We start from the raw sequence: 27481 nt of genomic DNA, 5'->3' as shown, positions 1-27481 counted from the left end.
GGCACAGAAATAATCCAAATAGTCTATATATAGTGTTTGATCATAGTACAAAACTTCAAGGGCAACCCCACCACCTTTTTCACCAGTAATCTCGATACCACTTGTACATGTACATGTACATGAAAATGCAATGCAAGAGTTGTACATGTTAAGAGTTGAGGTCAGTTGGATGTTACAACAGAAAATGAGGGTGAAAAATTCATAGATAAGTTTTATATTGAAAAATTATGTTCAAAACTAACTCTTGAATTTTTCACCCTCAGATTTATAAGAAAACCAAACTGACTTAGTTATTATTCTCCCCCATCCAAACTATCATCCTGGTACACATTGGTGGCAGCAATACAAAGCACAAGCTAATGATAGTAAACAGCCTACTCAATTTTCAAAATGTAACAGCTTTGTATCAATATATGTAGAGCACTATATGGATAATAAACCATCTCATCTATGTATATCACCTCTTGTGATGAGCATTATCCCAAGAAATTGAGATGAAATGCAACAACAGAATCCACCATGTTGTTTCTGCAAGATTTGGCCCACTTTGTCACAGACATATAAAACCAAGATGAGATGCTGTAACACATGAACAAACTCAACCTTGGTTGATTTTTTAGCACTGTACAACCTCTAAGCTTGAAGAACCTGACAGTGAACTATGTGACTTTTGAGTCGGTTTCTCCCGGCGAGACTAGACCAAAGATTGGTGACCAAGGTCTTGAACTGTCCTTTACCGGCAATCGTTTCCCATAACTGTTCAGCAGAAGATCCTTTCAAATCTTCTATTTTTGAGACATCAACCAGGGAAATGCTCATATTATTCCGGATGATACATAGTTTTCCATTGAGAGGGACAAGAGCAGCAGCCTCCAAGGCCCGCGAGTTCCCCAAATGCATTTTACTGTCAATATGCTTGCTCCATGAATCACTACCCTCATCATAAACTCTAAGTTTGCAGCCATCCTTGCAGTCTAAGGCATAGAGCTGTCCATTTAGGGTAGTGCTAGGGTTCCTCCAGCCAGAAACCATTCCATCATAAACAGGGTACCAGCTATCATTCTCTGGCTGGTAGACCTCACTCAGAACCTGCCGATGAGAACCAAGTCCCTTCAGGAACCATTTCCCGTCATAGACAACTCCTATGAAAGGGACCATTGCAGTGCTCATATCTGAAATAAATGACCATCGGTTCTTGTTGGGATCATACACTTCAGCTGATCTTAAGGATCGGTGCACCCCCTCATTCTCCCCACCAGCCACATACAGACAATTGTTTATGACGCAGGAGCCAAAGAAGTGTCGCCTACGAAGCATATCTGGGGCACGGTGCCATTTATTTGTCCTAGCACTATAAAAGATGACACGTCTCATGGATCCCTTTAGTGGGTCCTTCCCGCCAAACAGGTAGAGGTGGCACCCATTGAGAACAGCACAGCCAAAACCAAGAGCTCCAGAATATTCCTTAGGAACAGGAGGCAGGGGCTGCCATAATTGGTACACAGGATCAAAAGCATGCCACGAGATTTTCCCATCTCGGTCTCTCTTAATGACATATATCCACTCTTCTGAAATTCCAAGACTCTTGCGGAGAGAATAAAAGAAGTTACCAACCAAAAGACGATACCATCTTTTGCAGACTAGCCGAAGTTTACGGTGATCAACCCGTGGGACTCGAATTAGGCAAGCAATAGCAAGATCATCAGGGAGTCCAGGAAGTAGAGGGGATTGATTGCGGCTTCGGTCACCGCGTGCCGGCTTGCTTCTAGTTGGGTGAATGGACGGTTTAATGTCAGGCCGAAGACAAAGCTTTGTTCCAGGGACATACCTCCTTGCCCCAGCAACAGTTTTCAGGCCTGTATCTACTCTGCATAAACATGCAGTCGTATCAACCTGCAAACACATTTCCAACAGAAAATTGTTTAGCTATTTTCTTAATAAAAATGAAAGCACAATCTTTTTTTTAGTACGTGAAGCTATGATTTGCGAACTCAAACATGAGACAACATAAATGTCTCAGCTTCTTGTGTATACAATACTCCAGAAGCAGCAGATATAGCATCTTATTTACTAATAGATTGAACATACAATTAATATGAGGGCAATCTTTCAGGTTCAGATTAAGTCATATATACATATCACCTTATCTTTTACAATATAGGAAATAAATTCTACAATCAGCTTTATGACATTTTTGTGAAAAATGAACTGCATGAGCTGGTGCATGCAAATAATAATTTAATAAGGAAAATGCAGGTCTAATGTAATGAGACCCACATCAAGTCCATAGCAATATGTCACATTACTCAAATCTCAAGCCTCAGAAATGACTGGTACATGTTAGAAGGCAACTTAATCCATTAGTTTCATGTCCAACAGTCTCAAAAATTCAGGATGAAAACCACACTTGTTTTTTAGCAAGTGATCTCGGATTACTGAAAATTGTCAGGGGGTTATGCTAAATATTATCCCTATCTAAACACTCCAATTATAACACATACTTGTATTCATTTCTCAGTGATTCAAAGAAACTGACACAGAGAGTAGTATTTGACCAATATTTCAGGGAGGCTCAAATGCCAAAGATATAACTTAGAAGGGTAACATAATAAACGTTAAGCGAGTAATGGCAATCAACAGAACAAAATCTCATCTCCTTACAACATCCAGAATCTTCGAGCATCGACCCCTAAAGTTTCCCCTTCATTTCTACAACCTCATTAACAAAAAGTCTATATTGAAGCTCTTAATTAGATAAAAAAAACTTTTGAAGCTCATTCAAGCAGCATATTAGAGCAAGTAAAATTCAACAATTACACCAGTGACTTGGATACATGAATACCAAACTCCAATGGTCCAAACATTAGAGTTCCCATCCTTTCCAAAGAAAAGACCATACAAAAGAAGCAAGTCAAACCAATTCAGCTATGAACAAAACATGAAGTGGCATGCAAAATAGTGAAGAAAAACAGGATAAAAAAAGCTCAAAAAGCAAATTACCAAAGGAGGTTGAATAACTCTGTCCATCTTCCTGGGCTCCAAAGATGACTCCCTGGACTTGAACCTCACAAATCAAGTCTTCATAGCTCAAACTTCATCCCCATCACGAAATTCGAGAGAATCTAGTCCTAAAACCCCTTTTTTCTTCTTCTTCAAATTCACTTTGACTCACTACAAAATTGGGATTTGAGAAGGAGATTTGAACTATGCAAGCCAGTGAAACAACACGATCATTCAATGACACCCCATGTGGAAGGAATACAATAAACTCCAAATGGAAAATTGCCAAGAATCAAAGTCAAATCAAATTCCCTAAAAATCTTATCTTTGGAGTAAAAAGAGGGCAAAAACCTAAATTGTGAGACAGAGGGAAATTGGGGCAAAGGGGTAGCACAGAAAGAGGTAAAAGAGAGAACTTTGGTTGTTCTTCCCATCAAAGTTCAGTGGAGTTTCTGTTTAGGGCCCATCACCTACCAAGCACAAGAGTGTGTTCAACAAGAGAACTAGTAGTAGAAGAAGGGAGGGTAAAAAGAGAGAGAAATGAGAATTAGTAGTAGAAAATTGAGAAAAAGCAAATCAAAGCAAAACCATGAAAAGAGGAGAGAAGAAATGATGACATGACATGACACCTTGGTGGTTGCAAATGGGAGATTGGAGAAAAAAGGGAGACATTTGACAAGTTGGGTTTGGAAGATAGCTTTTGTTTTGTTTGGAGGGGTTTTGGAATGGGAAAGTCAAAACTCCCATGCAACAGCTACTCAACTGAGTTGAACATTGCAAAAGGGTAACATAACCCAAGGAAGAATAGTGACAGACAAAGATTCATAGACAAAATAATATGAGCCCACCTATGTAGAAAAAACTCCCCCAACCAACTTATTAATTTAATAATACAATATAACTGTTAGCTCAATGGGTGGTTCAACAGAGACTATAATCAGATCTCGTATTTAACAGGTCGTAAATTCGAATCTTTATTTAACAACTTGTTATTAGGATAATTGGTTATTTGATTTTTTCTACCTTGAAATGAAGCATCATCCCTTACGCTAAATTTACCATACCATTTAAAAAAAAAAACAATTACCATACCAAAAAAAAATCAATATAATTGTATATTTGAATTTTTGTTGAACTACATGTGAATTTGCGTGGAACTCAACATAGTACTATAATTTTAATACTCTAACAAAACTCGGTTATGAATATCCTACATTCACGCAGTCACACAATATGATCAATTGTTCATATGATTATGTGAATGTATGAATTCAGATTAATTTATTGAATGACTCAAATTACGTGAATACATAAATTTCTTGACGGCTAGAAATCCTTTTCCATATGAAATCACATTTGTGTTTCAAAATAGGCTGAGATTTTGCATGACTTCAGTGCATCTCCATGATCTCACACACACACACATCATATGCCACTATTCCTACTCCACCAAAGGGCAATTTGGTAGTTATCTTGGCCGGCTAGTACCGGTGGTGGTGGGTGTCCTATCAACCTTTACATATGATTAAAACTGGGCCATGGCCCATGATGATGGTTTTACCATTGAGTTACTAATTACTTGCTACTTCCCTCCTTGTTGCTCTCAAAATTATTTTGATTCTGATTGGTTAATTATAACTAGTGTACCTACACATACTTTTGCTGTTTGATTTCTTTTGTTATTCTAGACACATAGTTAGTTTGATTGGATTTGGAGTCCTTTTATTGTGTATTTTAATTTCAATTGCCCAATAATGTTTTTGATTTATGTAACAATCATGCAAAGCTTGTTATCATTTTAAATTATCTCAATGATGATATTGCATCTCATTATTACTTGACAATTTAACATTTAATCAAAATTTAATCACATTTTATTGATGAGATGTTGGATTGAATGTCAAGACAACATAAGAATATTGCTAGGTCAATAGCAAGATGATGCGAGAGGTAATCATATATTAAACCACCACAAATTATGTGTATTATAAAAAACTGCAATGTGTTTTGATTGAATGTCCTCAAAACCCATTTATATTGACCTGTGTGTTCTTGGTGGAAGTGTTTTGTCCATCTTTATTATTATAAAGAGAAATGCTAGCATATTTTTTTGTGATTTTTCTTTTTTAAAACTAGCGAACACATTTATTTTATAACTGATATTATCTAACTAGAGTGATTTTTTAATAAAATTAACAAATTGTGAAAAATATATTAAAAGGGTATTGTCTAAATAACTCTTGTGAAAGTTTGAGTTAAATAACTCATCATCCAATCACATTGAAGATGAGTGAGTTGGAAATAAATTAAGAAATAAAATATAAAAATTTCAACTCACTTATCTTCAATGTGATTGGATGATGAATTATTTAACCAAACTTTTCTTGGGTCATTAATTAGACAACCCATATTAAAATGTGTGAAAAAGAAGCTTTTAAGTGACATTTCTTCCATCTAAATTTACTAAGGTCCTAGTCCTACCATATTTGAGCAATAAGATGACTGTCACGTGTTTCCCCCTTATCATCATCAACCTCCCAATGATATTCCTGAGCTTCAACTATCATTAAAAGTGAAGAAGTATATTGAATATCATTACGTAAACCATAGATGACAGAGGTTCAACTCTAATAATTAATAAAGGTGGGCATTACCTTGTTCACTTTGTTATATTCATCCATCATTGACTACACCAAAAAAATATATCCATCATTATAAATTACGCGTGGATTTAATCCAGTTCTCTTCTAGTAAGTCTGAACTAATTTTTCAAGGTGCATCTTTTAGCTAGCTAGTTTTTCCAAAATATGCTACTAATATCTAATAGGATTCAATATCCTAATTCTTAACTCCTTAACTATATGGCATAAGGGTGCAGCACACTACCTTATTTCCAAAGATTCGTATCTCGAGTGTGCCATAGTTTTCCACATCACTGAGATTTCATTACCAGAACTGATTTTGCTTTTTAAAATCAACTATACAATAATTTACAAACATGCTATTAGGAGCATGTTATAATCTTTCAACCTCCATATATGACCATTAAGCAGACAATCTCCTTTATAATATTCCCCATTTGAAGCAATAATTCCATTACATGAAGTAACTAAAATGGCCCCACTAAACTGTATTTCTTTCCGCTCAAAACTTTATATACAGTAATCAAAAGTTCAAGACAGATCGGCTAATGGAGAAAAAAGATGTTGATTAAACCCCACTATCAGTAACAATTCACAAGTTCATCATGATGATGTTCTGTATCTGTGATGCATATTACTATAGACTATTTTCTAATTACAATGGATCTCTACCTGAACTCCTTGACCGTTACTTGTTGTCTCTACAGCTAAATGATAAAACAAAATATCATATGATCATATCATATAATACATTGCTTATTAGCTTGGTTGATTGGAAAATTCTAAACCATAACAAATTGTCCGATTCATTTGAACATACTCGAGAGGTGTTAGAAATCTAACAACGTAAGGCCATGTGCACTTTTAAAAAAGCTGCATTATTCAATCTTATCGTTGTCGAGAAAGTTACTATCTATATATTAATCACCTTAACAAAATATAGAGATTTGCCATAAAACGCAATAGTCCCAATCATACTTAGCTATTGCTCTCATTCCATTCCATAAAAGCAAAGTCTTATTCGAAGCCTCCAACATCTCCCTATCACAAACAGTTCCATTTTGTTTATATAAAAAGAACTGAATTCAGTGTATGTTTGACAATAATGGTATGCACAAATTCCTTTTTGAGGAAGGAGAAATTGGTGTGGAGAGATGTAATTCTCATCTTGATCCCATTTAATTTCTCACGCACCTCTCAAGAAAAAAATGAAAAATCATGGATAAATTTAAAGGAATGAATTTGTTTTTTAAGAATGATATAAAAGTATATTTTATCACAAAACACACTCAATTAATGAATTCTAAATCAATGGCTCGAGAAGTCAAATACCAAAAAACATAAAGGCTAATTCCTAACAGCACCGTTTTTTGTTGGGGAAACCTATATATCATGGCAAGTTCACAATTCGTAGAACAAGTGTATTTTTTTACATAAAATGCCGACAATAGTACTTTTACCACTATAAGATTGTCGCTAAAAGTAGTTTTTGTTGTAGTGTGTTGAAATATTAAAGCCTTTACTCCCTTTCAATGAAAGATTTAACCCTCTCCATCCTTCCTATTAACTCAGTTTTATCCTTGTGTTTCATGTACTGATGCAAGAAAATGGGCAATTCATCATCTGTACCCCTTACTTCCAAGAAACCATAAAGGCTATCTTGCAAGTCATCATCTAAATCTTCGAAGTAATGTCCAAAATATGTTGCAAAGCAAAATGAAAAATGATTCTACTACATTCATATTTACCAAACCATATGTCTTTGGTCGACCCTGCATTGTCTTCCACTTTGCATTTTTTGACCAAAGCAGATGAAGTATGGAGGACCACAACCACAATCGACTGCAACTACATATTGGCACGTTTGTGATACCAGAATAATATACTGGACTAAACATTAAAAGACCAAACTTTACAGTTCCCAATCATAAAAACATTCATGTGATAGACATCACATCATGCACACTCAAAGCTCAAGTATGTTATTAATTATACCACTGAATTGCAGATTAATATGTTAATAGGACATAGAATTAACCATGCTAATATCCCTTTCCAAAGGCAAACTAAATCAAATTGTTTAATTGAAAGAAAATATAACTAGTTCAGGGACCAAGGACCAATACATCGTGCTGAAACATCACCGCTTCATCCTAAACCAAATCAACCGCAACATCAGAGTTCTAAAAAGTCCTTGGCGAAGAATCAGTGTATGGCTTCGCCACCACTGGCTGCGAAGCCTGCCTCCGTCTCCCTCAAAGAGCTTACATCTGAACCTGCATTCACTCCAGTTTAGAAAAAGAATCGCTAGCGCGCGATGAACCAACGCCTTTGTAAACAAATACAACACCCTTACCCACGTGAGTAATCCAGGGCCCATACGGGAGCTGATCACACTCTTCCGAGACGTGATCCAAGAACCCGCAACCATAGCAAAAGTTGGAAAGTTGCTTGTACCTTGAACAACACTTCAAAAGGAAAAGTTTCCCCCTCAATTTCCATGTGAAGTTTAGTTCTTATAGGAGCAGTAATGTCCACCCCCACCCAAATACGAAGAAGAAAATCTCCGGAACTGTTTGAACGATCCCAGTCAATGAAACCCGCGAAAGAGCTACCATTGACTGAGACCGTTCAAACAGTTCCAAAGATTTACTTCTTCGTATTTGGGTGTGGATGGAAATTACTGTTCCTATGAGAACTAAACTTCTCATGGAAATTGAGAGGGAAACTGTTCCTTTTGAAGTGTTGTTCAAATACGAGCAACTTTCCAACTTTTGCTATCATTGTGGGTTCCTGGATCACGTCGTTGAAGAGTGTGATCAGCTCCCTTATGGGCCCTGGATTACTCACGTGGGTAAGGGTGTTGTATTTGTTTACAAAGGAGTTGGTTCATCACGCTCTAGCGATTCTCGTTCTGGAGATGGAGCGAATGCAGGTTCAGATGCAAGTGCTTTGGGGGAGACATAGGCGGGCATTATTTTGCAGCCAGTGGTGGAGAAGCCAGGCGTTGATTCTTCGCCGGACACTTCTTAGAACTCTGATGTGGCGGTTGACTTGGTTCAGGATAAAGCACTAGTGATGTTTCAGCATAATGTCTTGGTCCCCGATCCCTGAACTAGTGAAGCTAATAACGATTCAAATTTTGCTTCAAAACTTCAGTGAAACCTGAATGTGAATAAATAAGTGTGAGCTTTCAATTCAACAAAATCTGATATAAAAGTGATTAGTCATAGTGTAATGGAAATCCACATAATTAAAACTAAAGAGATCATAAAGTTGCATGCAGTCCTTCATGTCATTAGTGAAGCATGACATCTCATTTGCCAATGTCATAAACATGCTTTGTACAACTAGGGAGATGATGAATGAATTAGTATATTGAATAATCTAACACCAAAATCAATATATAATATCATATATATAAGAAAATAAGGCTCACCTTAGTCTTGACTAAATGAACCCTTGTTCTCACTAACCTGTAGAATAAGGAAAGTCATGAAAAAATTAAGCATTAAGAAATAAAATGAAACAAACACATAAATTTGTGTTTCCATAAACTTCCCCCAATTCACACGAGGGTATGAGAAAGAGATCAAGAAATAGAAATAGAAAGAAAAACAACATATCCATATTTGGAAGAGTTTAAGCTTTACCTTTGATCATGTAATAACATCGTCAACAAATCAAGACACATCATCAACCACCATAAACATAAACAAATATATAAATTTGTGCTTCTATAACCTTCCTTAAACTCACACCCAAGGTATCCGATGGAGATCGAGAAAGAGAAATTAAACAATAAATCCAGATTTTGAAAAGTTCAAGATTTACCTATGATCCTGTAACAACATCATCATCAACAAATTGAGACACATCATCAAACAACAAAAACATGACCAATAGAAACATAAACAAATCCATAAATTTGTGCTCCCAAACCTTCCCTCATCAACTCACACCCAAGGCATGCGATGGAGATCGAGAAAGCGAGAGAGATCGAGAAAAAGAAAGAGAAATTAAACAACAAATCCATTCAACATTTACCTATAATCCTGTAACAACATCATCAACAACGAATCGAGACATATCTCAATAGATCTGGAAAAGTTCAAGCCTTAACTTCGATCTTGCATGCGAATTTGTGCTTCCATAACCTTCCCTCATTTCACACCCATGGTATGCAAAAGAGATCGAGAAAGAAAAACAACATATCCATATTTGGAAAAGCTCAAGCTTTACCATTGATCCTGTAACAACACCATCGTCAACAAATCAAGACACACCATCAACCAACAAAAATGTAACCAACAGAAACATAAACAAATCCATAAATTTGTGCTTCCAGAACCTTCCCTCAACCCACACCATATGCATGCGATGGAGATCGAGAAAGAGAAATTAAGCAACAAATCCAGATTTGGAAAAGCTCAAAATTTACCTATGATCTTGTAACATCATCATCAACGAATCGAGACACGTCATCAACAGATCTAGAAAAAGTTCAAGCTTTAACTTCGATCTTGTATGCGAATTTGTGCTTCCATAACCTTCCCTCAATGCACACCAAGGGTATGCGAAAGAGATCAAGAAAGAGAAAGAGAGACAAAAACAACATATCCAGATTCGGAAAAGCTCAAGCTTTACCTTTGATCCTGTAACAACATCATCGTCAACAAATCGAGATACATCATCAACCAACAAAAACATAACCAACATAAACATAAACAAATCCATAAATTTGTGCTTCCAAAACCTTTCCTCAACCCACACCCAAGGCATGCGATTGAGATTGAGAAAGAGATACAACAAATCCAGATTTGGAAAAGTTCAAGATTTACCTATGATCCTGTAACAACAACATCATCAATAAATCGAGACACATCATCAACAGATCTGAACAATTTCAAGCTTTATATTTGATCATATAAAGATATCATCATCAACATAAAGAGAAAGAGATCGAGAGAAAGATCGGGAATTATTTATACGTATACTTCTCCCAACTACTCCATCCTCGTCTTCTCCCTCCCTCCCTCTCTCTCTCTCTCTCTCTCTCTCTTCCATTTTCCTTTCTCTTTCTCCCTGTGTTCCCCTGTGCGGCCACCTCCATTTTCCTTATAAAGTGTGAACTATTATAACTTAGGGTTAGATGTGTGTGGGCTAATGATTGTGTGTTGGGCCGTAAGGACCAAATAGTAGTTTTTTTGTGTGTGTGAGAGTAGTTGTATTGTGATAGGATTAAGATTAGTAGCGCTTTTTTTGCGCTTCAGAAATTAAAGAGCAATGGTAGCGCTTCTTGACAATAATAATATTAATGTAAAAATGTTTCCAGTAATTCACGCTCATCACTTTAATTCTATATTTTAAAAATGAATATTTTTTGAATAAAATAAGGTCAAATAATATTTTTTTCAGATAAAATTACTATAAAGTAGCATATATAGGAATGTATTTTATTCGCATATTATTTTTCTGTCCACTTCTTTATGTGTTCGAATTAGGGATGACAATTTTCATCTGAAGATGGGGATCCCCGTGGGGACTGCTCTGTTTGGGACCCCGACCTTGAGAAATTTTTTCCCGTTGGGATGGGGACGGAGACGAAAACCCCCCTGATAAGAATTTGGGGACGAGGATGGAGACCATTCTCCCCGCCCTGCGGAGTCACCGCCCCATATATATAAGTTAAAATACAATAACACACTTATAAATATTGAATTACTTATGATACAGACTTCACTTTTTAGATGAGTTGAATGCTCGAAAGAATACTTTGGGTGTTGGGCTTCAAATTTTTTATGAGTTGAATGTTGTAATTTACGGTACATATTGTTCATTTTGTAGACTTCACACATTATGTGATGAATTTTATTTAAACTTTATCATATATTTATCTTGAATTTGATGTAGTTGCATTATCACTTGTGGTCTTTAAATTTATTGCTAAAACTTGTATATTTTACAACTTAATTTAAAATTTTAATGGCATGTTAAGGATCCCCGTGGGGGCCCATGGGGAGATGGGGAATGGAGACGGGGTGAAAATTCAACCCGCCGCGGGGAATGGGGATGGGGACAAAAGAAAGATGTGGGGACGGGGACCGGGAAGGCACTCCCCGCCCCTGCCCTGCGTGGGTGCCATCCCTAGTTCGGATTCCCTTTCCATTTCCACATTTGTGTCCAAATTTACAATCAAACATGCACTATGGTGAACCTTTTTTTGGGTCAAATTACATAAAGGTGGTTGATGCAGCTTTAACATATCCCTCACATGGCCAATTAACCGGACCAGTATTTTCTTAAAGTTGAGGTCATTATCATGTCAGGAGTTCAAAAGTAACTACTTTAAAAAAAGCACTTTCCTTGATCACATTTCACACCATCCGTATCCCAGCGGTAAGTAACTCCTTTAGATTTCCATAACTGAACGTTGATGACCGTTTGAGCAATGTGAGAAAATCTTACTTCTCAATGTGTTGGGATATGACTTTTTGTGTCAACGCAACGATGTAAACAATCTGATGCTAAGTGCATGTTTAGTTTGACAATAGAGTCAAGACAAACGTGATTTCAAGTATCTTAAAGCTCCAAAGGAGAAGCTAAAATTTGTCTCATTGAATTTAATGTGAATCAGAAATGTAGGATTTGAACACGTTGGCTTCAACGGGAACCGGGCAAATAAATTCCTCATAACATTTTAGACTTGAGTAATGAATCAGAAATATTGAGCTCCTCTCTTTTAACATGAAGATGCAGCAGAAAATAAACACATACACAAACGGATTGTGCAAAAAACCTGTGAAGATATCATCAACAGAAAGCATCCAATTGATAGAACTAAACCCTAAACCGGAAGTCCTATATCTGTGAGTGTAGCAAACAAAGACCAATAACAGGTAAGTACATCAATGATGCTACTTGGAGACAAAACTTCAAACCACCACAAAGAAACATCTACCAATCAATCGTTGACATGGGTTAGAAACTCTTTATCTATGTCAGTACTATTCCTCATTTGAATCGTGAGGCCTAATCTGTACGGAGTTCATCATATTGAGGCCGTAGTGTCCCGAAAATGAGATAAGGGATTACTACCATGCATGCCATGAATAGTGTAAACTGCACAACATAATGAGAGCAAATAAAGTGGTTAGGAACAAGGTGGGTAGGAGTAAAACATAATAGAAAATGTTAAAGCAAAACTATATACCAGAAGAGGAAGCGTCAAGAAACTCCATATTGGCCACAAAGCAAAGGAGAACCTGGAGAGGCAGAGGAAAAGCAGTTGGCAAAACAGAGAAACAGTAAAACATAACATGCAATTGAAACAAAAACAGAGGACACAGTTGCTCCTTACATGCAAAAAGAGATGATTCCAAATACAGTGGCGAATGGCAACGCAGTGATACTTGTTATTTCCCACTTCTTTAATCCCCATTTTTCATCAAACCTTCGAACACTCCAAGCTAAGATACTTGTATAAATGAATATCAATGTGTTCAAACCAATACCTATCAGCCCAAGATATAAAGGCAGTCTGCAAAAGAACTAAGGAGAAGATCATGAAAATTGTGATACTGATATGAAGTCATGTTTTAGAATCTCTAAGAATCACCACAATTACAAAATTTACAGATTTCTTCGTCATTTCAAATTTAGATATCTTCAAATTACACGCATACATCATGAAACCAGATTCTTATCTTATAATCAGAGAGGGGAAAGGTCCATTCAAATAGCGACCCATTGTACATAAATCCTAATTAATGATAATCAAGGTAAAAAGGAACAAAACACATCCTAACAACTATCCTGATTACAGCTCTACAAGTAAGAGACTAAAATATAATATTATGTCCTAAAATAAGATATTTACACTAACTATGACAGAACCCCCTCAAGCTTGTGAATGGATTATCAATTATTCTCAGTTTGCAATGGAGGACAAGTTCCTGAAATTGTTCAGTGGGAGTCCCCAAGTCAATTCATCTGCTAGATAGTCTTGAAGAAATGTTATCAAACCACTATACAACTTTTCTTTCAAGAAGTGTCAGTCTATCTCAATGTGATTTGTCTAGTCATGTTGAACTCGTCTATGAACAACATTAATAGCTGGTTTTTATCGCATAACAACCTTATAGGACTTTCATGGCATACTCTAAATTATATAACACAATCTTCACCCATAATAGCTCATAGCTACTACGTTCTATTTCTTGCTTTCCTGTGAAACCAGTTTTCCACCAAAAAACATGCAATAACCTCATACATCTTCGGTCAATCATGGAGCCTGCGTAGTCAGCATTTGTATATACTTCCATAGTTAAACGTTACCTCTTTTACATAACCCTCTTTCTAGCGTAGATTTAAGATATTCAAGAAACCGACTACAACTTGCAAGTTCTTAAAGTCCTTGGATTTGGCATACACTGACTCACGACACTAAAAATATATGCAAGATCAGGTATGGTTAGTGCTAACTATATTAGATTCCATACCAGCCTCTGGTATTGAGCTTTATCAACCTTGAGGTTCTCCTCTTCATCTCCCATTATATGGTCCTTCTCAGAAGAAATACCGGTAGCTTTACACCCAAGTTTTCCCTTCTCCGGAAGAAGATCTAACAGATACTTACTACATACTTCCTTTGGATTATAAAGATATCCTATTTAGAGTCAGCTGCTTCTATTCTACGGAAATACTTCAGTTTCTAAAGATCCTTTATTTCAAATTCAGCAGCTAATTTCTCCCATAGTAACTGTTTCTCAGCTATGTCCATCACCTTATACAATAATGTCATCGACATACACCAGTATAACTCTTAGTTTACATTTGTGTGAATTATTAGAGACGGGGGTATGATACAACTGTTAGTTTACATTTGTGTGAATGATTAGAGAAGAGGGTATGATCACCCTGATTTTGTCAATATCCTATGGACAACATTGTTTTTGCAAATCTTCCAAACCAAGCTTTGGGTGAATGCTTTAACCCATATCGGGCCTTCCATAATCTACAAACCTTGTTACCCTCACTTGTTGGACCATATCCCTAACGATGTCCAAGATGTTGGTGCTAAAGCCAAACTTGAGAGACAGCAGAATACTCAGAATTGGGAAGATGACAGGAAAATAACATCTGACAAGGATCTTCATGAGTTCTTTTGTTTGTGAGAAAGTACACCCTCCCTGTTTCTTAGCAACTCCAATCGTCCTACCCGTGGAATATAGAAGATATAATACAATAAGAGTCAAAAAGGTTACATAACAATTTTGGTCCTTGGTTACTAGAGAGTTATAGGCCATGAAGCAATCATTCGACTGTAAGGAGAAAGGAAGCTCAATGGTACCACAATTGAGAGTTATGGGACATGAAGCAATCATTTGCTTGTATGTGATGATTATCAGACGCGGAATTATAAGACAAAATGTTTGAGATGAACACTCATGTGACCGGTGACACAGAGTCAATCATCACTACATCTACAAGGACAGAGTTAGGATTTAGAACAAACGGTCTTACCATTGATGGCTAGAGAACAAGATCTAGATGGCTAACTAAGGGGCTGAATGAAGGTGCATAGACAGTCCAACTCTGCTTTGCTCAGGGCTGCATGAACAACATCCACCTTGACAGGCTCGTTCCAGGACGTAGAACTTGAATAGTGGCATGTGCTTGATTATGTTTAACACCCTTAAAAATCCTCTGATACAGCTAATGACCAGCTCCCTCCCATGAAGGAACACCAAATTCTCTTGCAGTAGGAACACCAAGGCTTCTCTCTGCTAGATTTGGAGGACCACAGTGGACTACCTGCTATTTGGGCTGACCCATCAATGGATTTATCATCAAGCATAACAGTGCTACGAGTTTCCGTCCCTCAAACTGTATAGGAGACTTCTGAAAGTGATGGAAGATTCTAATTTCCCAGAATATGCAGTCATATAGGACCACATTCACATTCAAACCTGATAAAAAGTCAAAAACCCTATCTCTTTTGCTTACCAAAAATAAAAGAAAAAATCCTATCTCTTTTGATGAACTTAGCCAAGGTGGAATAATCTTTGCTGCATTCCATCTTCAAGTTTTGGTATTGATCTAATTCAAACCAAAGGCCATTGAAAGTACCGTAATATTCTGTAACAGATAGGGGTCCTAGCTTAGTGTTGAAAATCTTAGTCTTAAACTCATAGCAAGTTGCAATGTCCTGCTTCATGCAGAAAGTTTGTCGAAGAGTATCCCGAATTTCACAGACAAAATGAAGGAACATACAATCTCTACTCACTTCAGGAGTCTTCAAATTCAAAAGCTAAGTCATAATGCCTGAGTCTTCATCATCCCGGACAGCAAACTGAGTTTCTTTCCTGTCAGGTGCAGTTCCCTCAATGTGGTCCATTTTTCTACAACCCTTAGGCCTTAAAAGAAGTGGAAGTAACTGGGGCTCACTGCACATTAGGATTTAAAGGAGGAGCTACTGGAATGGTCTGAGTGGAGAACGTTGGACCTGTCAAGGTGATGACTGGACTTTTAGATGTCGCAATGAATTCCATGTCAGCCATAAAGACAGAAACTGATCAGGAAAAATATGCTGTATATAAGAGGATGCTTGGATTACACAACACCTAGACAAACAGGGAAGGGAATCTGAATGACAGCCCCCAAAATGATCTTAGAATGAGCTGACAAGTACACAGGTACCGTCAGCGGCGTTGTACAATGCTGAGAGGGCAGTGCATGAAATGGACCGGTGAGTGAAGAACAACCTGCTGTAGGTGTGCGTGAGAGTATTTGAGATGTCCAACCAGCGAAGGCCTCCGGAGACGGGCCAGTCTCAGGGAGACACTACTTTTGGTGGGGTCATCGATCAGGTTCGTGACGGCAAACAGCGGGGACAGCAGCATATGAACCTGCTAAATGGTGGTCAGCATGTTAGCAAAATCTTAAAATTCCACGATTTTACGCTTCTGCACCCTGTTCCCAGCTGAATCTATTGTGTAATCTTTTTTCCATGGGATCTGGTAAAATCTTAGATTCAGGTCGTAAGATTCCATGATTTTACGCTTCCACACCCCTGTCCCGAGCGGAATCAGTTGTGTAATCGGTTGAGTAATCTCTTTCTCGTGGGATATGGTCAGAGCTTTTGACAGGTGCTGGAAGTTTTTCCCTCTATTGGTAAAATTTTGGTCAATCTTACTGGACATTTATGGTTTTTTAATTCTTTTGTGTTTTACTTTCACGTTAGCGTACATCTTGTGGTTATGGATTTAGTTTATGACTTATTTTGGTGTTAATCTTATGAATTTTTATTTCGACTATAGTTTAATGATAGGATTTACATGATAGTTTCTCTATCTATGCATTTTTATGGATATGTATATGTTTAAGTGTATTTTTTTATCTATGGTAGAATCTTAAGATCCGATTTACGATCTTGCACCCCCTCTCTGATCCCACGTAGAATCTCGATTTTCACAATTGGGTCGGTGTTTTTGAAGTCAACAACACAGCATAAAGAAGGTGCTGGAGATGGCAAATGGCCCAAAGGACTACAATGAAGGAAGTGGAGAATTGCCGCAATGAATGCAAGTTAACCTTTAGAGTGTGGAACAAGCTTTGCTATCAACTTGAAAGGAAGGAAGAAAATTAGTTTCCTTTACTAATTTAATATAAATTATAAAAACTAATTAATAGACCGGTTGTACATAAGTCCTAATTAATGATAATAAAGGTAAAAATGAAAAAAAAATCTGTCCTAATAACTACCCCGATATTACAGCTGTATATACGAGAGAATTAAATCTAATATTCTGTCCTATAATACGATATATTTACGCTAATTATGACAACACTTAATATATCCATAGAAGATATGTACAAGTTGATAGCTAGGAGTTAATAAGCATAGCCAAAAACAATTACAGGATTGTGATGTGGGTTATTGACTGCTTTTATGTTCAGGATCGATGATTCGATTTGACCTTTGCATTCATGGTCTGGTACTCTGGTCTAGTAATATTCACCTCCAACCATTTAGGGGCATCAATCAATAAGTTGTTTGAAAGCTAAATTTAGAGGAATAAGAGCTTAAACACTGTTGACCAATATCATTGGTGCTCACATTGTGGTGAGCTTCATAGTTAGCAAGACCATCATCTAATATGCTATTATATTTAAGCAGCTTTAAATATATTCAACCCCATATAATTCACATATTTAACATGTTCACAAACAACTATACCCCCAAAGTCAAGCCATGAGGGTTAACCTAGTCAAGGCTTCAAGCACCATTTTCTGCAACCATCTTTTGTAAAATAATAATCCATGGACAGCAAGTACACTAATTATAAAGAAATAATGAACTTCGAGATCACTGTTGTTCCGATGGCAACTTAAAAACATAATTCAAACCATCATGCATTAGAGTAAAGTTGGAATGTTGTTACCTTCTAATTCGATCGTCATAGCACAGGAGATATATCATATTGGAATGCTGATCACCATAGTATAGAACAAAAGCTGCTGAAGCAAGCCAAAGAAAATTCTCCAGCATCTCAATCCATGTCCTGCGCGGAGGACTTGGAGGCGAAAAAGGACGGTGCCTGGAGCATGCATCATCCTCCAAGTCATCACCACTACTGCCATATCCCTGGCTATGCCTCTGCCTCATATATCCACCTCCCTTAACCGGTGTTCCGCCAGACATTGCAATCCAACAAATTACACAAACAACATTCACCACACCCACCAGTAACAACAAAACAAATCACCAAAACCTCTCTAGATCCTCACCCAAAACCAACCAATCAATCATGCAGCAAAAGCAATAAATTCCCACAAAATTCAAAAAAATAAAACACCCTTGATCTCCTAAACCCCACAAATTAAAATTTAATCCCTCCAAGAATTTAGCAGTGATCTACAGCTAAATAAGATTCAGAATCTACAAATTCATGAAAAAAAAAACAATGGCACACACTGAACCAATTGAGACATAGAAATCATCGTCACACATCAAAAGGTCAACCCAAAATCGATCACACTCGATAATGACTGTTCCCACCTCCAAAATCCATTGAAGAAAATGAAAATCCTTCCAATAATGATCAAAACGAATTGGGGATTGGATAATCTAGCGGAAGTGAAGAGAACCCATTACGAGAAATTGAAGAGAACCCAGTTGGATTAAGGGGCCAAAAACGGTGAATCTTGAAGAAAGAGAGGATTTTGACAGAGGGTGGCGCATGCGGAAGCGTTTATGAATTCTCCTGAAAGAGTACTGAGAGGACAAAGGTATCAGAGTTACGGTAGTCTTGTTCCAAGTTCATCCATTCAAAATAAAAAGGAAATTTCTTGATACGTTTCGTGTGCTTATTTAGGAAGTCATTGATATTATTACTCCAAAAAATATTTTTCAACTTTTGGTTTATTTTATGAAATTGATTAATGCTCATTTATTGGATTGAGAAAACTATGTGAAGAGAAATGTGGACCAATGATAATGATATTTGTATGATTAAGTTGGTACTTGGTAGTGTGATTATCGCTTACTCGGTAATGACATATCACATCTCATTAAAAGGTTATGTGTTCGATTATCGCTTTTGGTAGGAAGATTATGTCGGTAGATGATATGTAAGAGCAATAAATCATTCACAATGGGAATTATTTATTTGGCATGCTTAGTAATATTTTTATGGACTAAAAAGGCACGTTACTTACAAACAATTCTTCTCATTTTAACTTCAATCTTTGTTTCTAATTTTTTTATGCTCTAAGTATCCCCATAAGTGATATATGACTTGGAGGCATGCTAGCTATTGGCGCGCATGTTTACTTTTGTAATTGGATAAACATGATCAAGTACAATTATGTAGTAAGTAATAACCATCAGTTTTCAAATACTTTGTTAGTTTAATTTTTATAGAATAATGTTCCTTTCGCGCTTCAATTTAAGCTACACCAAAAAAGAGATTGGTAAAGAAGAAAGATAAATGAGATATATAATATTTGTTGTGATAGAATAAGAAGGTAAAATGTGAAGATAAAATGAATAAAAATGAGATTATAGAGTAAAAAATGTGTGAATGAATGAAAACTTATTTTCATACTATCATTGAATTTGTCTATCATTATATCGTTATTTCATATTTTAATGACATCATTTTTGGTATAATAATTGAGATGGTTCAATGGTAGGTTCTCATAAAAAGCATAACAGCTCCCCTAATCTATTTCTGCCAAAAAGATATCTTGTATAATAGCATCTTCATCCAACACCCTTTTTTTGGAAGGAGCAATGTGCATTTCTTGCTTGATACTCAAGTGAATGCTTGAATTCCAGCTCATGTATGGCCAACAGAACGTTTTGCTATCCATACGTTGAATCAAACACGTGAAATTATTAATATTTTTTCCTTATTTTTCAAAAATTAGCCTTTGAAGAAAAGCCAACTGTCAAATTAAGTTTTTTCATTATAAACATGTGAAAGTTATTATTATTATATTTTTAATGAGGAGGTGGGGGGTCATGGTCCCTCCCTGACTTTAGCTAGCTCCATGACAAGAGGAGCCGCCACAATATGACAGCTACCTTTGTGGCACTCTTGCAGCAAGGGAGCCTTTAAAGTCCTAATGCAATCAGTTTTCTGTGGTGCAGGGTGATTACTGATTAGGCTTAAAAATCTACTCATTCAACACACAGAAAGAGGACATTTGATTACAAACTCACCGTGGGGCTATGCGCACCAACTACAAATCTTTACCAAAGTACTTCAATGATAAATGGATTCAGTACTAACTGTTAGATTAATCTATCAAAAACATGTATCTTCCACCGGAAGCAATCTGTTCAAGCATTGAACACTCACATCCTTAAGGGGCTAACTTCCGAAGCGGGAGAACCTAATATCTAAAGGGAGTCGAGCAATATATGCATAATATAAGTATATAACTAAACTAATGATGGATAGTTCATGTAGAATGAAATGTTGGGCCGGACGTATCCAAAAGGGGCTGCTGGCAGAAGCCACAATCCTCCCAATAAGTTTAATTTCTTGCACATACCAGTAGCTCATTTTTTAACTAAGTTTGGTATGGTATAAACATGAGTTTGGGTTTGCCAAAACTTAAACCAAACAGAAGATCTACCACTTGAAAAGTGCCAGAAAACATAGATTAAAAACTTCATTGGCCGCTACCACCACTACACAAGCTAACGAAGTCCATGAGCGTTGCGTATAACAAATCAAGAGACAAGTGACCTAAAAATTTCCTATACTCAGATGCACCATTGGTGGCGTTTATGTGAAGCTTTTGCTCCTCTGCAAAACTGTCCTCCATGACCAACCACCAAGATATACCGCCTTCAACATCTTCTGGATCCACATTTGCAACTAAGCCAAGGGTTTCCCCCTGCTCCAGCTCAAAAGATAAGCTTAAAAAGTCCCGATTCACCTTTATCCCTACCATCAAAGCTTCCTGATGGAGCCAATTCATAATTTGGCTTGCAACCTGTATGATTTCAAATGTAATAATAAGCATCCATTATCACATATAAGACTCTCAAGTACATCCTAGCAAACTACATGAATGCAATTCTCTACTTACAAATACAAATATTACTGCAATGATATCAACTTTTTCCCTCATTTTTACCTGCTGCAAAATGACCACACCAAGATCAGCTAAGTTGCAGTTATACTTGTTTATTGAGTGGGTTTCCTCAGACTTTCCCTTGAACAAGCCTGCAACATTAGGAGAACCTTCTGCTTTGACAATGATGCAATCATCATTTACCACCACCTTAGTCCAAAACTGACGCTTGATAGTGTTTTTCTCACAATACTCTACTGTTTTGATTTGGCTACCACGAAGAATAGACCGAGGAACCTCCATGAAGAGTGTCCATGATGACCCCCGAGAATGCCATGTGGGATTAGAGATTAGCTGGAGATATGGGACCTTGCATACCTACAGATACCAAAGGCTTCATTAAACAAAAATGTCCACTTTACATTACAAGCAGCTTAACTCTAATTCAAAAGAGCAATACCACATTTTCCAGTTCCGCAAGAACTTTAGTTGAAAAGATCCTATGAGCCAAAGACATGAAAAAATGACTAAGAAGACTGGATCCATCCTTTGCCTGTGCACCAGATAAACGACTACCAGAGGAAGTTGGTTTTTCACTACCTCTTCCAAATATAAGTTCGTGATAAATCTGTTGAATGTAAATCTCATAGCAGGTAGAATTGGAAAACTGCCCTTTCTTCTTGATGGTGTTCCATTTGGCATCATGTTTCATTCCATCAGAAGATTCAAAAGGTAAAATTGCATTTTCTACATTATTGGTGAGTTCACCTTCAACTCTAGTATGATCTTGACCAGAGGACACTAAAGATAAGTACACAGAGGTTCGTTGACCTAAGCTTAATTGCAAATAATTTTCCCGTATTCCGGTCACACTGACAACTGTAGATGTGTTAAATGCTTCACGATTCACCAGATCAAACACCTGCAAGCATAAGTACCAAAGCAACAAACCAATAAGAGGGAGATGTTCAACGTATGAAAAAAGGACAAACTCCAAACTAGACACAGCCAACCAACAACAACAATTAAAGAAGAAATCTACCTGTTCATTGAAAATTGCTTTATGAACTTCTCGAAGGAGTGAATTTGTTTTCTTAACACAACCTTCATCACTTAAAGATTCTTTGCCAGTTTCTCCTAAGTGATGCTCACTGTCGGATTTGTTTTCATTTGATTTCCCCTGTGTATCATCTGATTGTGTACCAACAAAACCAAATTGGAGAGAATGGCATGAATTAGGAGACACATTTATAGCCAGCATTCCAGCTGCATCATGATTGACACGAACAGTGGACATCAATGATGACCGGATAATAGCTGCTTGGTCATAAGTGTTATCAAAGAGATCAAAGGTGAAGCCTTCATTCCCTGGACCTATAGCTGGCTGACGTTGCCGTTTTACTTTCCAGTTTTGCTGCAACCTGTTCACTTATTAGGACATGTGTTAGGTTCTTAGGTAGTGATGTAAGCTAGTAAACAATAACCCTTGACGAAATGAATATAGGAATTTTGCTAAATTATATAAGAGCCAGCTATTGAAGGCGAATAAATGCAGTTACCGAAGATCTAAATATGTTTTCCAATTTCTTGCTAACATTGACCCAAATAAGTGTATTGAAGTTAAAAAGATACGAATGGAAAATCACCTGATAAGGGCACCATAAAACCTAGCTTCCCGAGCAACCTGCTGTTCAAATGCCTTGGCAGATTGCTTGAAATATTTCCCAACTTGCTGCATGGAGAAGGGAGTTCAGATAAAGATTTCATCTCATATCTTAGACAAAGCTAAACCAATTTTGCTTGTCATGGACAATTTATGAGACATGCAAGATGCCTCAAGTTGTAAGCATGCTTTTAATTAAAGAATTTAAGCTAACTTCATTGGAAAGGAAACTTAACTTACTGTTGTGAAAATAAATAAACTGAAAATAAAAATAGTGCAATTTTTATTAGAAAAAAAATATTTACACGGTAGCATTGCAGCTTGGTGGCTGCAGATACAGCAAGGTCAGACAATGCTTCATTCGGCAATAGTTTTGGCCTTGTCATGCTAGCCACAGTCACTGCATCGTTTGCTTCCACCTATGCACAAGTTCAACAAAACATCATATCTTCATTGTCAGTCTGCACATAGCTTGCATTATAACCAACTGTACCACAAAAGAAGAAGAAAAAACTTAGACAATAGTCAACATATGGTAGCTCCCCAGAATGCAAATAACTGGGTTATACACCAAAGGTTTCATTAAGATCAAATGATGCAAGAACTCATGTGATGAAGTGATGATCAGGGCTTTAAATTGAGGTAGAGGTTGAGGTTGCGGTTGCTGCGGTCGATGCAGTCGCTGCAATGCGTGTTACGCTCGCAAAATGTGTAAAAAAAATTCTAAAACTATTGTAATCATTGCTACATCTTTTACCTATAGTATCGTGTTCGTTTTTATTTAATTTTCAAGACTTTGCATCATTATAATTAATAGTTTAAATTATATTTAACAAAAAAGTAAGAAGAAATTCACTCGCATACCTTTACCTCAAAACCTTTCACATTCCCTCCCTCATTTTCTAAAAAGGTTCCTCCCATAATTTTATCCCTATTTCATTCCCTCCAATTAAGGTTTCAGACAAGAGAATCCAACTTTAATTATTAACTTGTTTCCATTTTACTTAACACATTAATTAACTAGACCTCTGAGAAAATTGGCAATCACGACCACACATAACAAAAAAAAAAACCAGTAAATCAAAATTCATAACCCACACATTCTCTCTGTGTTCAGTTTTTAAACTCTTTGATTTTCCCCCAAAGTCCGAACACTTAATCAATTAAAACCAACACAAAGACCCTCTGCCTCTCTATGACTAGCTCTTCTTCATCTCTCCCAAATCACAAACAAACCTTCACTCCCCCTCCTCATCTCTATCTACTTCATCGCTCACACGCACACCAGCTTCACCGTCCAGCTCCGCAACAGGGACGCAACGACTGCTTCTCCACCAGCCACTAGATCATCCAGACGTCCAGATCAGCCAGACCCCCAGATCAGAAACAGAGAATTCAGGAAAGGACATAAAATTCGATCAAGGTTTCAGAGACCGATCGCCACCGGAAACGCTGTTGCGGCTGATTCATTCTGTTGCGGGGTAAAAACGGCACTCTTGCGGTAGAAAAATGGTTTCGTTGCGGGAGAAACGGGTGAATTTGATTCACACCGCAAAGTCCAAACATTCAATCAATTAAATTCTTTGATCTACACATTCTCTTTGGGATCAGTTTTTAAATTCTTTGATCTTTCCCCCAAAGTCCAAACATTCAATCAATTAAAACCCACACAAATAGCCTCTGCCTCTCTATGACTAGCTCTTCTTCACCTCTCCCAAATCACAAACAAACCCTCACTCACCCTCCTCATCTCTATCTACTTCATCGCTCACATGCACCAGCATCGCAACAGGGGCGCGATGACCCCGTCTCCAGTCTCCACTAGCCACCAGATCATCCAGAAGTCCGGATCAGCCAGATGCCCAGACCAGAAACAGATCTCGCCACCGTTGGAGGATCTGCATGCAAGCAAGAATTCAGGAAAGGACAGCAAATTCGATCAAGGTTTCAGATACCGATCGCCACTGGAAACACTATTGCAGCTGATTCGTTCTGTTGCGGGGTAAAAACAACACTGTTGCGGTAGAAAAACGGATTAGTTACGGGAGAAACAGGTGAATTTGATTCACACCACAATTGCGGCGCTTTGCGGAAGCGGCGCCGCTTGCAACCTCAATATTACTGCGCATTTAATGTTGCAGACCACAATTTAAGACTCTAGTGATGGTCATTAGTTACTCTGGCATTGTAAGGCAGTGATTATGTGCGGCAAACGGACAAATGATGGGCCAAGGACAATCGGTTAAAGAGAAGGCAAAGGGCAGGTAGTATTGACATATAGGGTTTAATAATTGATAATAATCAAGCATAGTCATAAGTACCCATACCCAAAAAAAATTAATTGTTTTGGTACGTACCAACGCATACTCCTACCCAATTTGTGTGGCAGCAAACCCATGCTTCATAACTAACAACCCTTAATTTCATTCTGGGCTGAATGACACTAGTTAATTTATGTAATCTACATACAAACTTTTCCCTCCAAAGCATGTTCCAAATGGATAATTTAGTAGACATAAAAAACCAAATAGCCTCAACCAAATCTCTTTCATCATTACAAACAGATATTCACATAAACAAACTAAACTTCTCACTAGGGTTTCTTCCTAAAATGCAGGCAAAATCAAAAAAGCAACATAAATTGAAGTACTCACAGTGTTGATGAGATCTATGATGACAGAAAGCTCCTGATGAGCCAACTGCAAATTCTCGATCATGCCCTGCCATTGCCATGGTGTTGAGGGCTCCTTTGAGCTCTTCTTCTGCTTCTTCCTCTCCTCATCCTTCTCAACGGCCCAAGCGAAGTCAATTCGCCTGATCAACGAGAGTCGCTTCTCTTCGTTATCAACATCACTGCAATGTGAAATTAGGGTTCAAATTCCAAAGAGTGGTTTTGAGAAATTTAGAAGAAGAAAGAGAGAGTGAGTCTGAGTTTACGAAGGGAATCGTTCGAATCCGTTTTCTTCGATAGACTCCAAACGCTTGATTGGGAGCTTGTCGAGTGAGAGCTGCAATGACATGGCGTCGTCCATCGTCGGACTCGGAGGAACAACAGTTCCTTGATGTCTGAGGGAAAGAGACAACCCACTCTATAAACTCAATTCTTATATTTTTTTAAAATTAAGAATTTGGAAAAATGTGTTTTATAAAAAATTAAGTTAATCACAAAAGTAAAAGTATTAGGGTAGATTGTAAATATAAATTTTAGAGTGTAACATGTAACCTTGTAATTAATATGAACGGTAAGGCATGCTCTTGACGGCAGCTTGTATCCATGCGATTCAGTAAAGTTTACTACCCGATTGTCATTTTGATCACGAAGAAAGTCTCCAAAACCAACACGTTATGAGTTATCTGAAACACTTCCATCGTAGCTAATACAAACATCTTTAGGAGGTGGAACCTTTCATTAATATGAGGAGTCAACGAACGCAACACATGAATAGTTTAAAACACCTAATGAAGAAGAGTCATTATAACTTGGCTAAAACAATCACATTTTCACAGCATCAATTCCACCAAGGGATGTTAGAAAAAGTCCCTGAATTAGTTTGAATCTGAAAAGATATCCCCTATTTAATGTAGATGACATCTTCGACATCATTAATTTCCACAATGTCTACTACTACGAGAGGCAGCAACGTGGTGGTGATGATGAAGTTCATTCACGTGGAGGGGGGTCATGCCAAATCAATCAAATGAAATTACGATATTCCTCGGATTCTTGATTAGACAAATTTGGCCAGTCGCTCTAAGGTCGAGTGTAGCCCTTCTGCGAAGGCACCTTGAAGTCCAAGTTACCAAGAGCATGTGATGAGTATGGGTTGGAATATATTGTGTGAACCTTGGTTTATTCGACTCTTGGTCATATAGGGAGCCAAGGAGAACCATCCTAGGTTCGGTCAATGTTACCCAAGGGCCTATATGCATCGATCGTGTGGTTCACATAGTGCTCATTGATTTCATGGGTCAAATGTCGTTCACCTTTTCTGAAGGATGAATAGTCCTTGGTTAGTGGGCCTCTGGCCTCGAGGGATTCGATTGGGAAAGCCATTGAATTGTGTGGCCCAAGTCAATGGGAGGGATTAAGCCGCTTGGAGGATATAGGCAGGTTTAAGGATGTACAATATCTCACGGGGGTTAGAATATTTGTGTCTAGTGTCCCTTGTGTGAGTCCATAAATTGTAACTTGGCATAGGTATGTGCCCGTGAACCATACTATAGAACAGTTGTCCCTCTTAGCTCTAACTACCGCACATCGTGCGATGGGTGATGTGCATAACGACGAGTTATGGAAGGGTCGCCTGGTTAACATAGGCATCAATATGGGTATGATGAACCACACACGTAATTCTAAATCCAACTCCAATAAAACTGAAAAACTTTATATATAATTTTTGTAAGAATAATTATAATTTTATAGTTTTTAAATTATTTATAGAGATGATGTAAATTTAAAAAAGTATCCAGTATTGATAAAAAATATAACAATATGATTTCTATTCACTTAGTACAAAATTTAAATAAAGTAACATTGCATCCGTCTTGTAATAGCTTAGTCAAAACCACAACCACATTCATG

At 37.4% G+C, this 27481-nt stretch overlaps 3 protein-coding genes and 1 long non-coding RNA gene across 4 annotated transcripts; all 4 read right to left on the bottom strand.

Annotated features, from left to right (window-relative positions):
* Window positions 1-3771, bottom strand: LOC130711314 (F-box/kelch-repeat protein At1g55270-like). Its single transcript, XM_057560873.1, has 2 exons — window positions 3001-3771; window positions 1-1893 (listed from the first exon to the last, which is right to left on the bottom strand). The coding sequence occupies exons 1-2, from the start codon at window positions 3025-3027 to the stop codon at window positions 634-636; spliced, it is 1287 nt and encodes a 428-aa protein (XP_057416856.1). The 5' UTR covers window positions 3028-3771; the 3' UTR covers window positions 1-633.
* A 5610-nt stretch (window positions 3772-9381) lies between these two features.
* On the bottom strand, window positions 9382-10708 carry LOC130715794 (uncharacterized). The gene is made up of 3 exons (XR_009011783.1): window positions 10484-10708; window positions 10084-10297; window positions 9382-9892 (listed from the first exon to the last, which is right to left on the bottom strand). It is a non-coding gene; the product is annotated as an uncharacterized LOC130715794 (long non-coding RNA).
* A 1596-nt stretch (window positions 10709-12304) lies between these two features.
* Window positions 12305-19003, bottom strand: LOC130711037 (uncharacterized). Its single transcript, XM_057560474.1, has 4 exons — window positions 18089-19003; window positions 13003-13182; window positions 12856-12907; window positions 12305-12764 (listed from the first exon to the last, which is right to left on the bottom strand). The coding sequence occupies exons 1-4, from the start codon at window positions 18346-18348 to the stop codon at window positions 12675-12677; spliced, it is 582 nt and encodes a 193-aa protein (XP_057416457.1). The 5' UTR covers window positions 18349-19003; the 3' UTR covers window positions 12305-12674.
* A 1641-nt stretch (window positions 19004-20644) lies between these two features.
* LOC130712686 (mediator of RNA polymerase II transcription subunit 17) lies at window positions 20645-25990 on the bottom strand. Its single transcript, XM_057562504.1, has 8 exons — window positions 25837-25990; window positions 25554-25752; window positions 23205-23318; window positions 22883-22968; window positions 22279-22657; window positions 21697-22158; window positions 21300-21614; window positions 20645-21155 (listed from the first exon to the last, which is right to left on the bottom strand). The coding sequence occupies exons 1-8, from the start codon at window positions 25929-25931 to the stop codon at window positions 20829-20831; spliced, it is 1977 nt and encodes a 658-aa protein (XP_057418487.1). The 5' UTR covers window positions 25932-25990; the 3' UTR covers window positions 20645-20828.
* Between the last annotated feature and the right edge of the window lie 1491 nt (window positions 25991-27481).

This window comes from Lotus japonicus, chromosome 4 (assembly GCF_012489685.1).
Source record: "Lotus japonicus ecotype B-129 chromosome 4, LjGifu_v1.2".
NCBI lineage: Eukaryota > Viridiplantae > Streptophyta > Magnoliopsida > Fabales > Fabaceae > Lotus > Lotus japonicus.
Note: the sequence above shows the minus strand (reverse complement) of the source record. Positions and strands in the feature narration are given on the sequence as shown.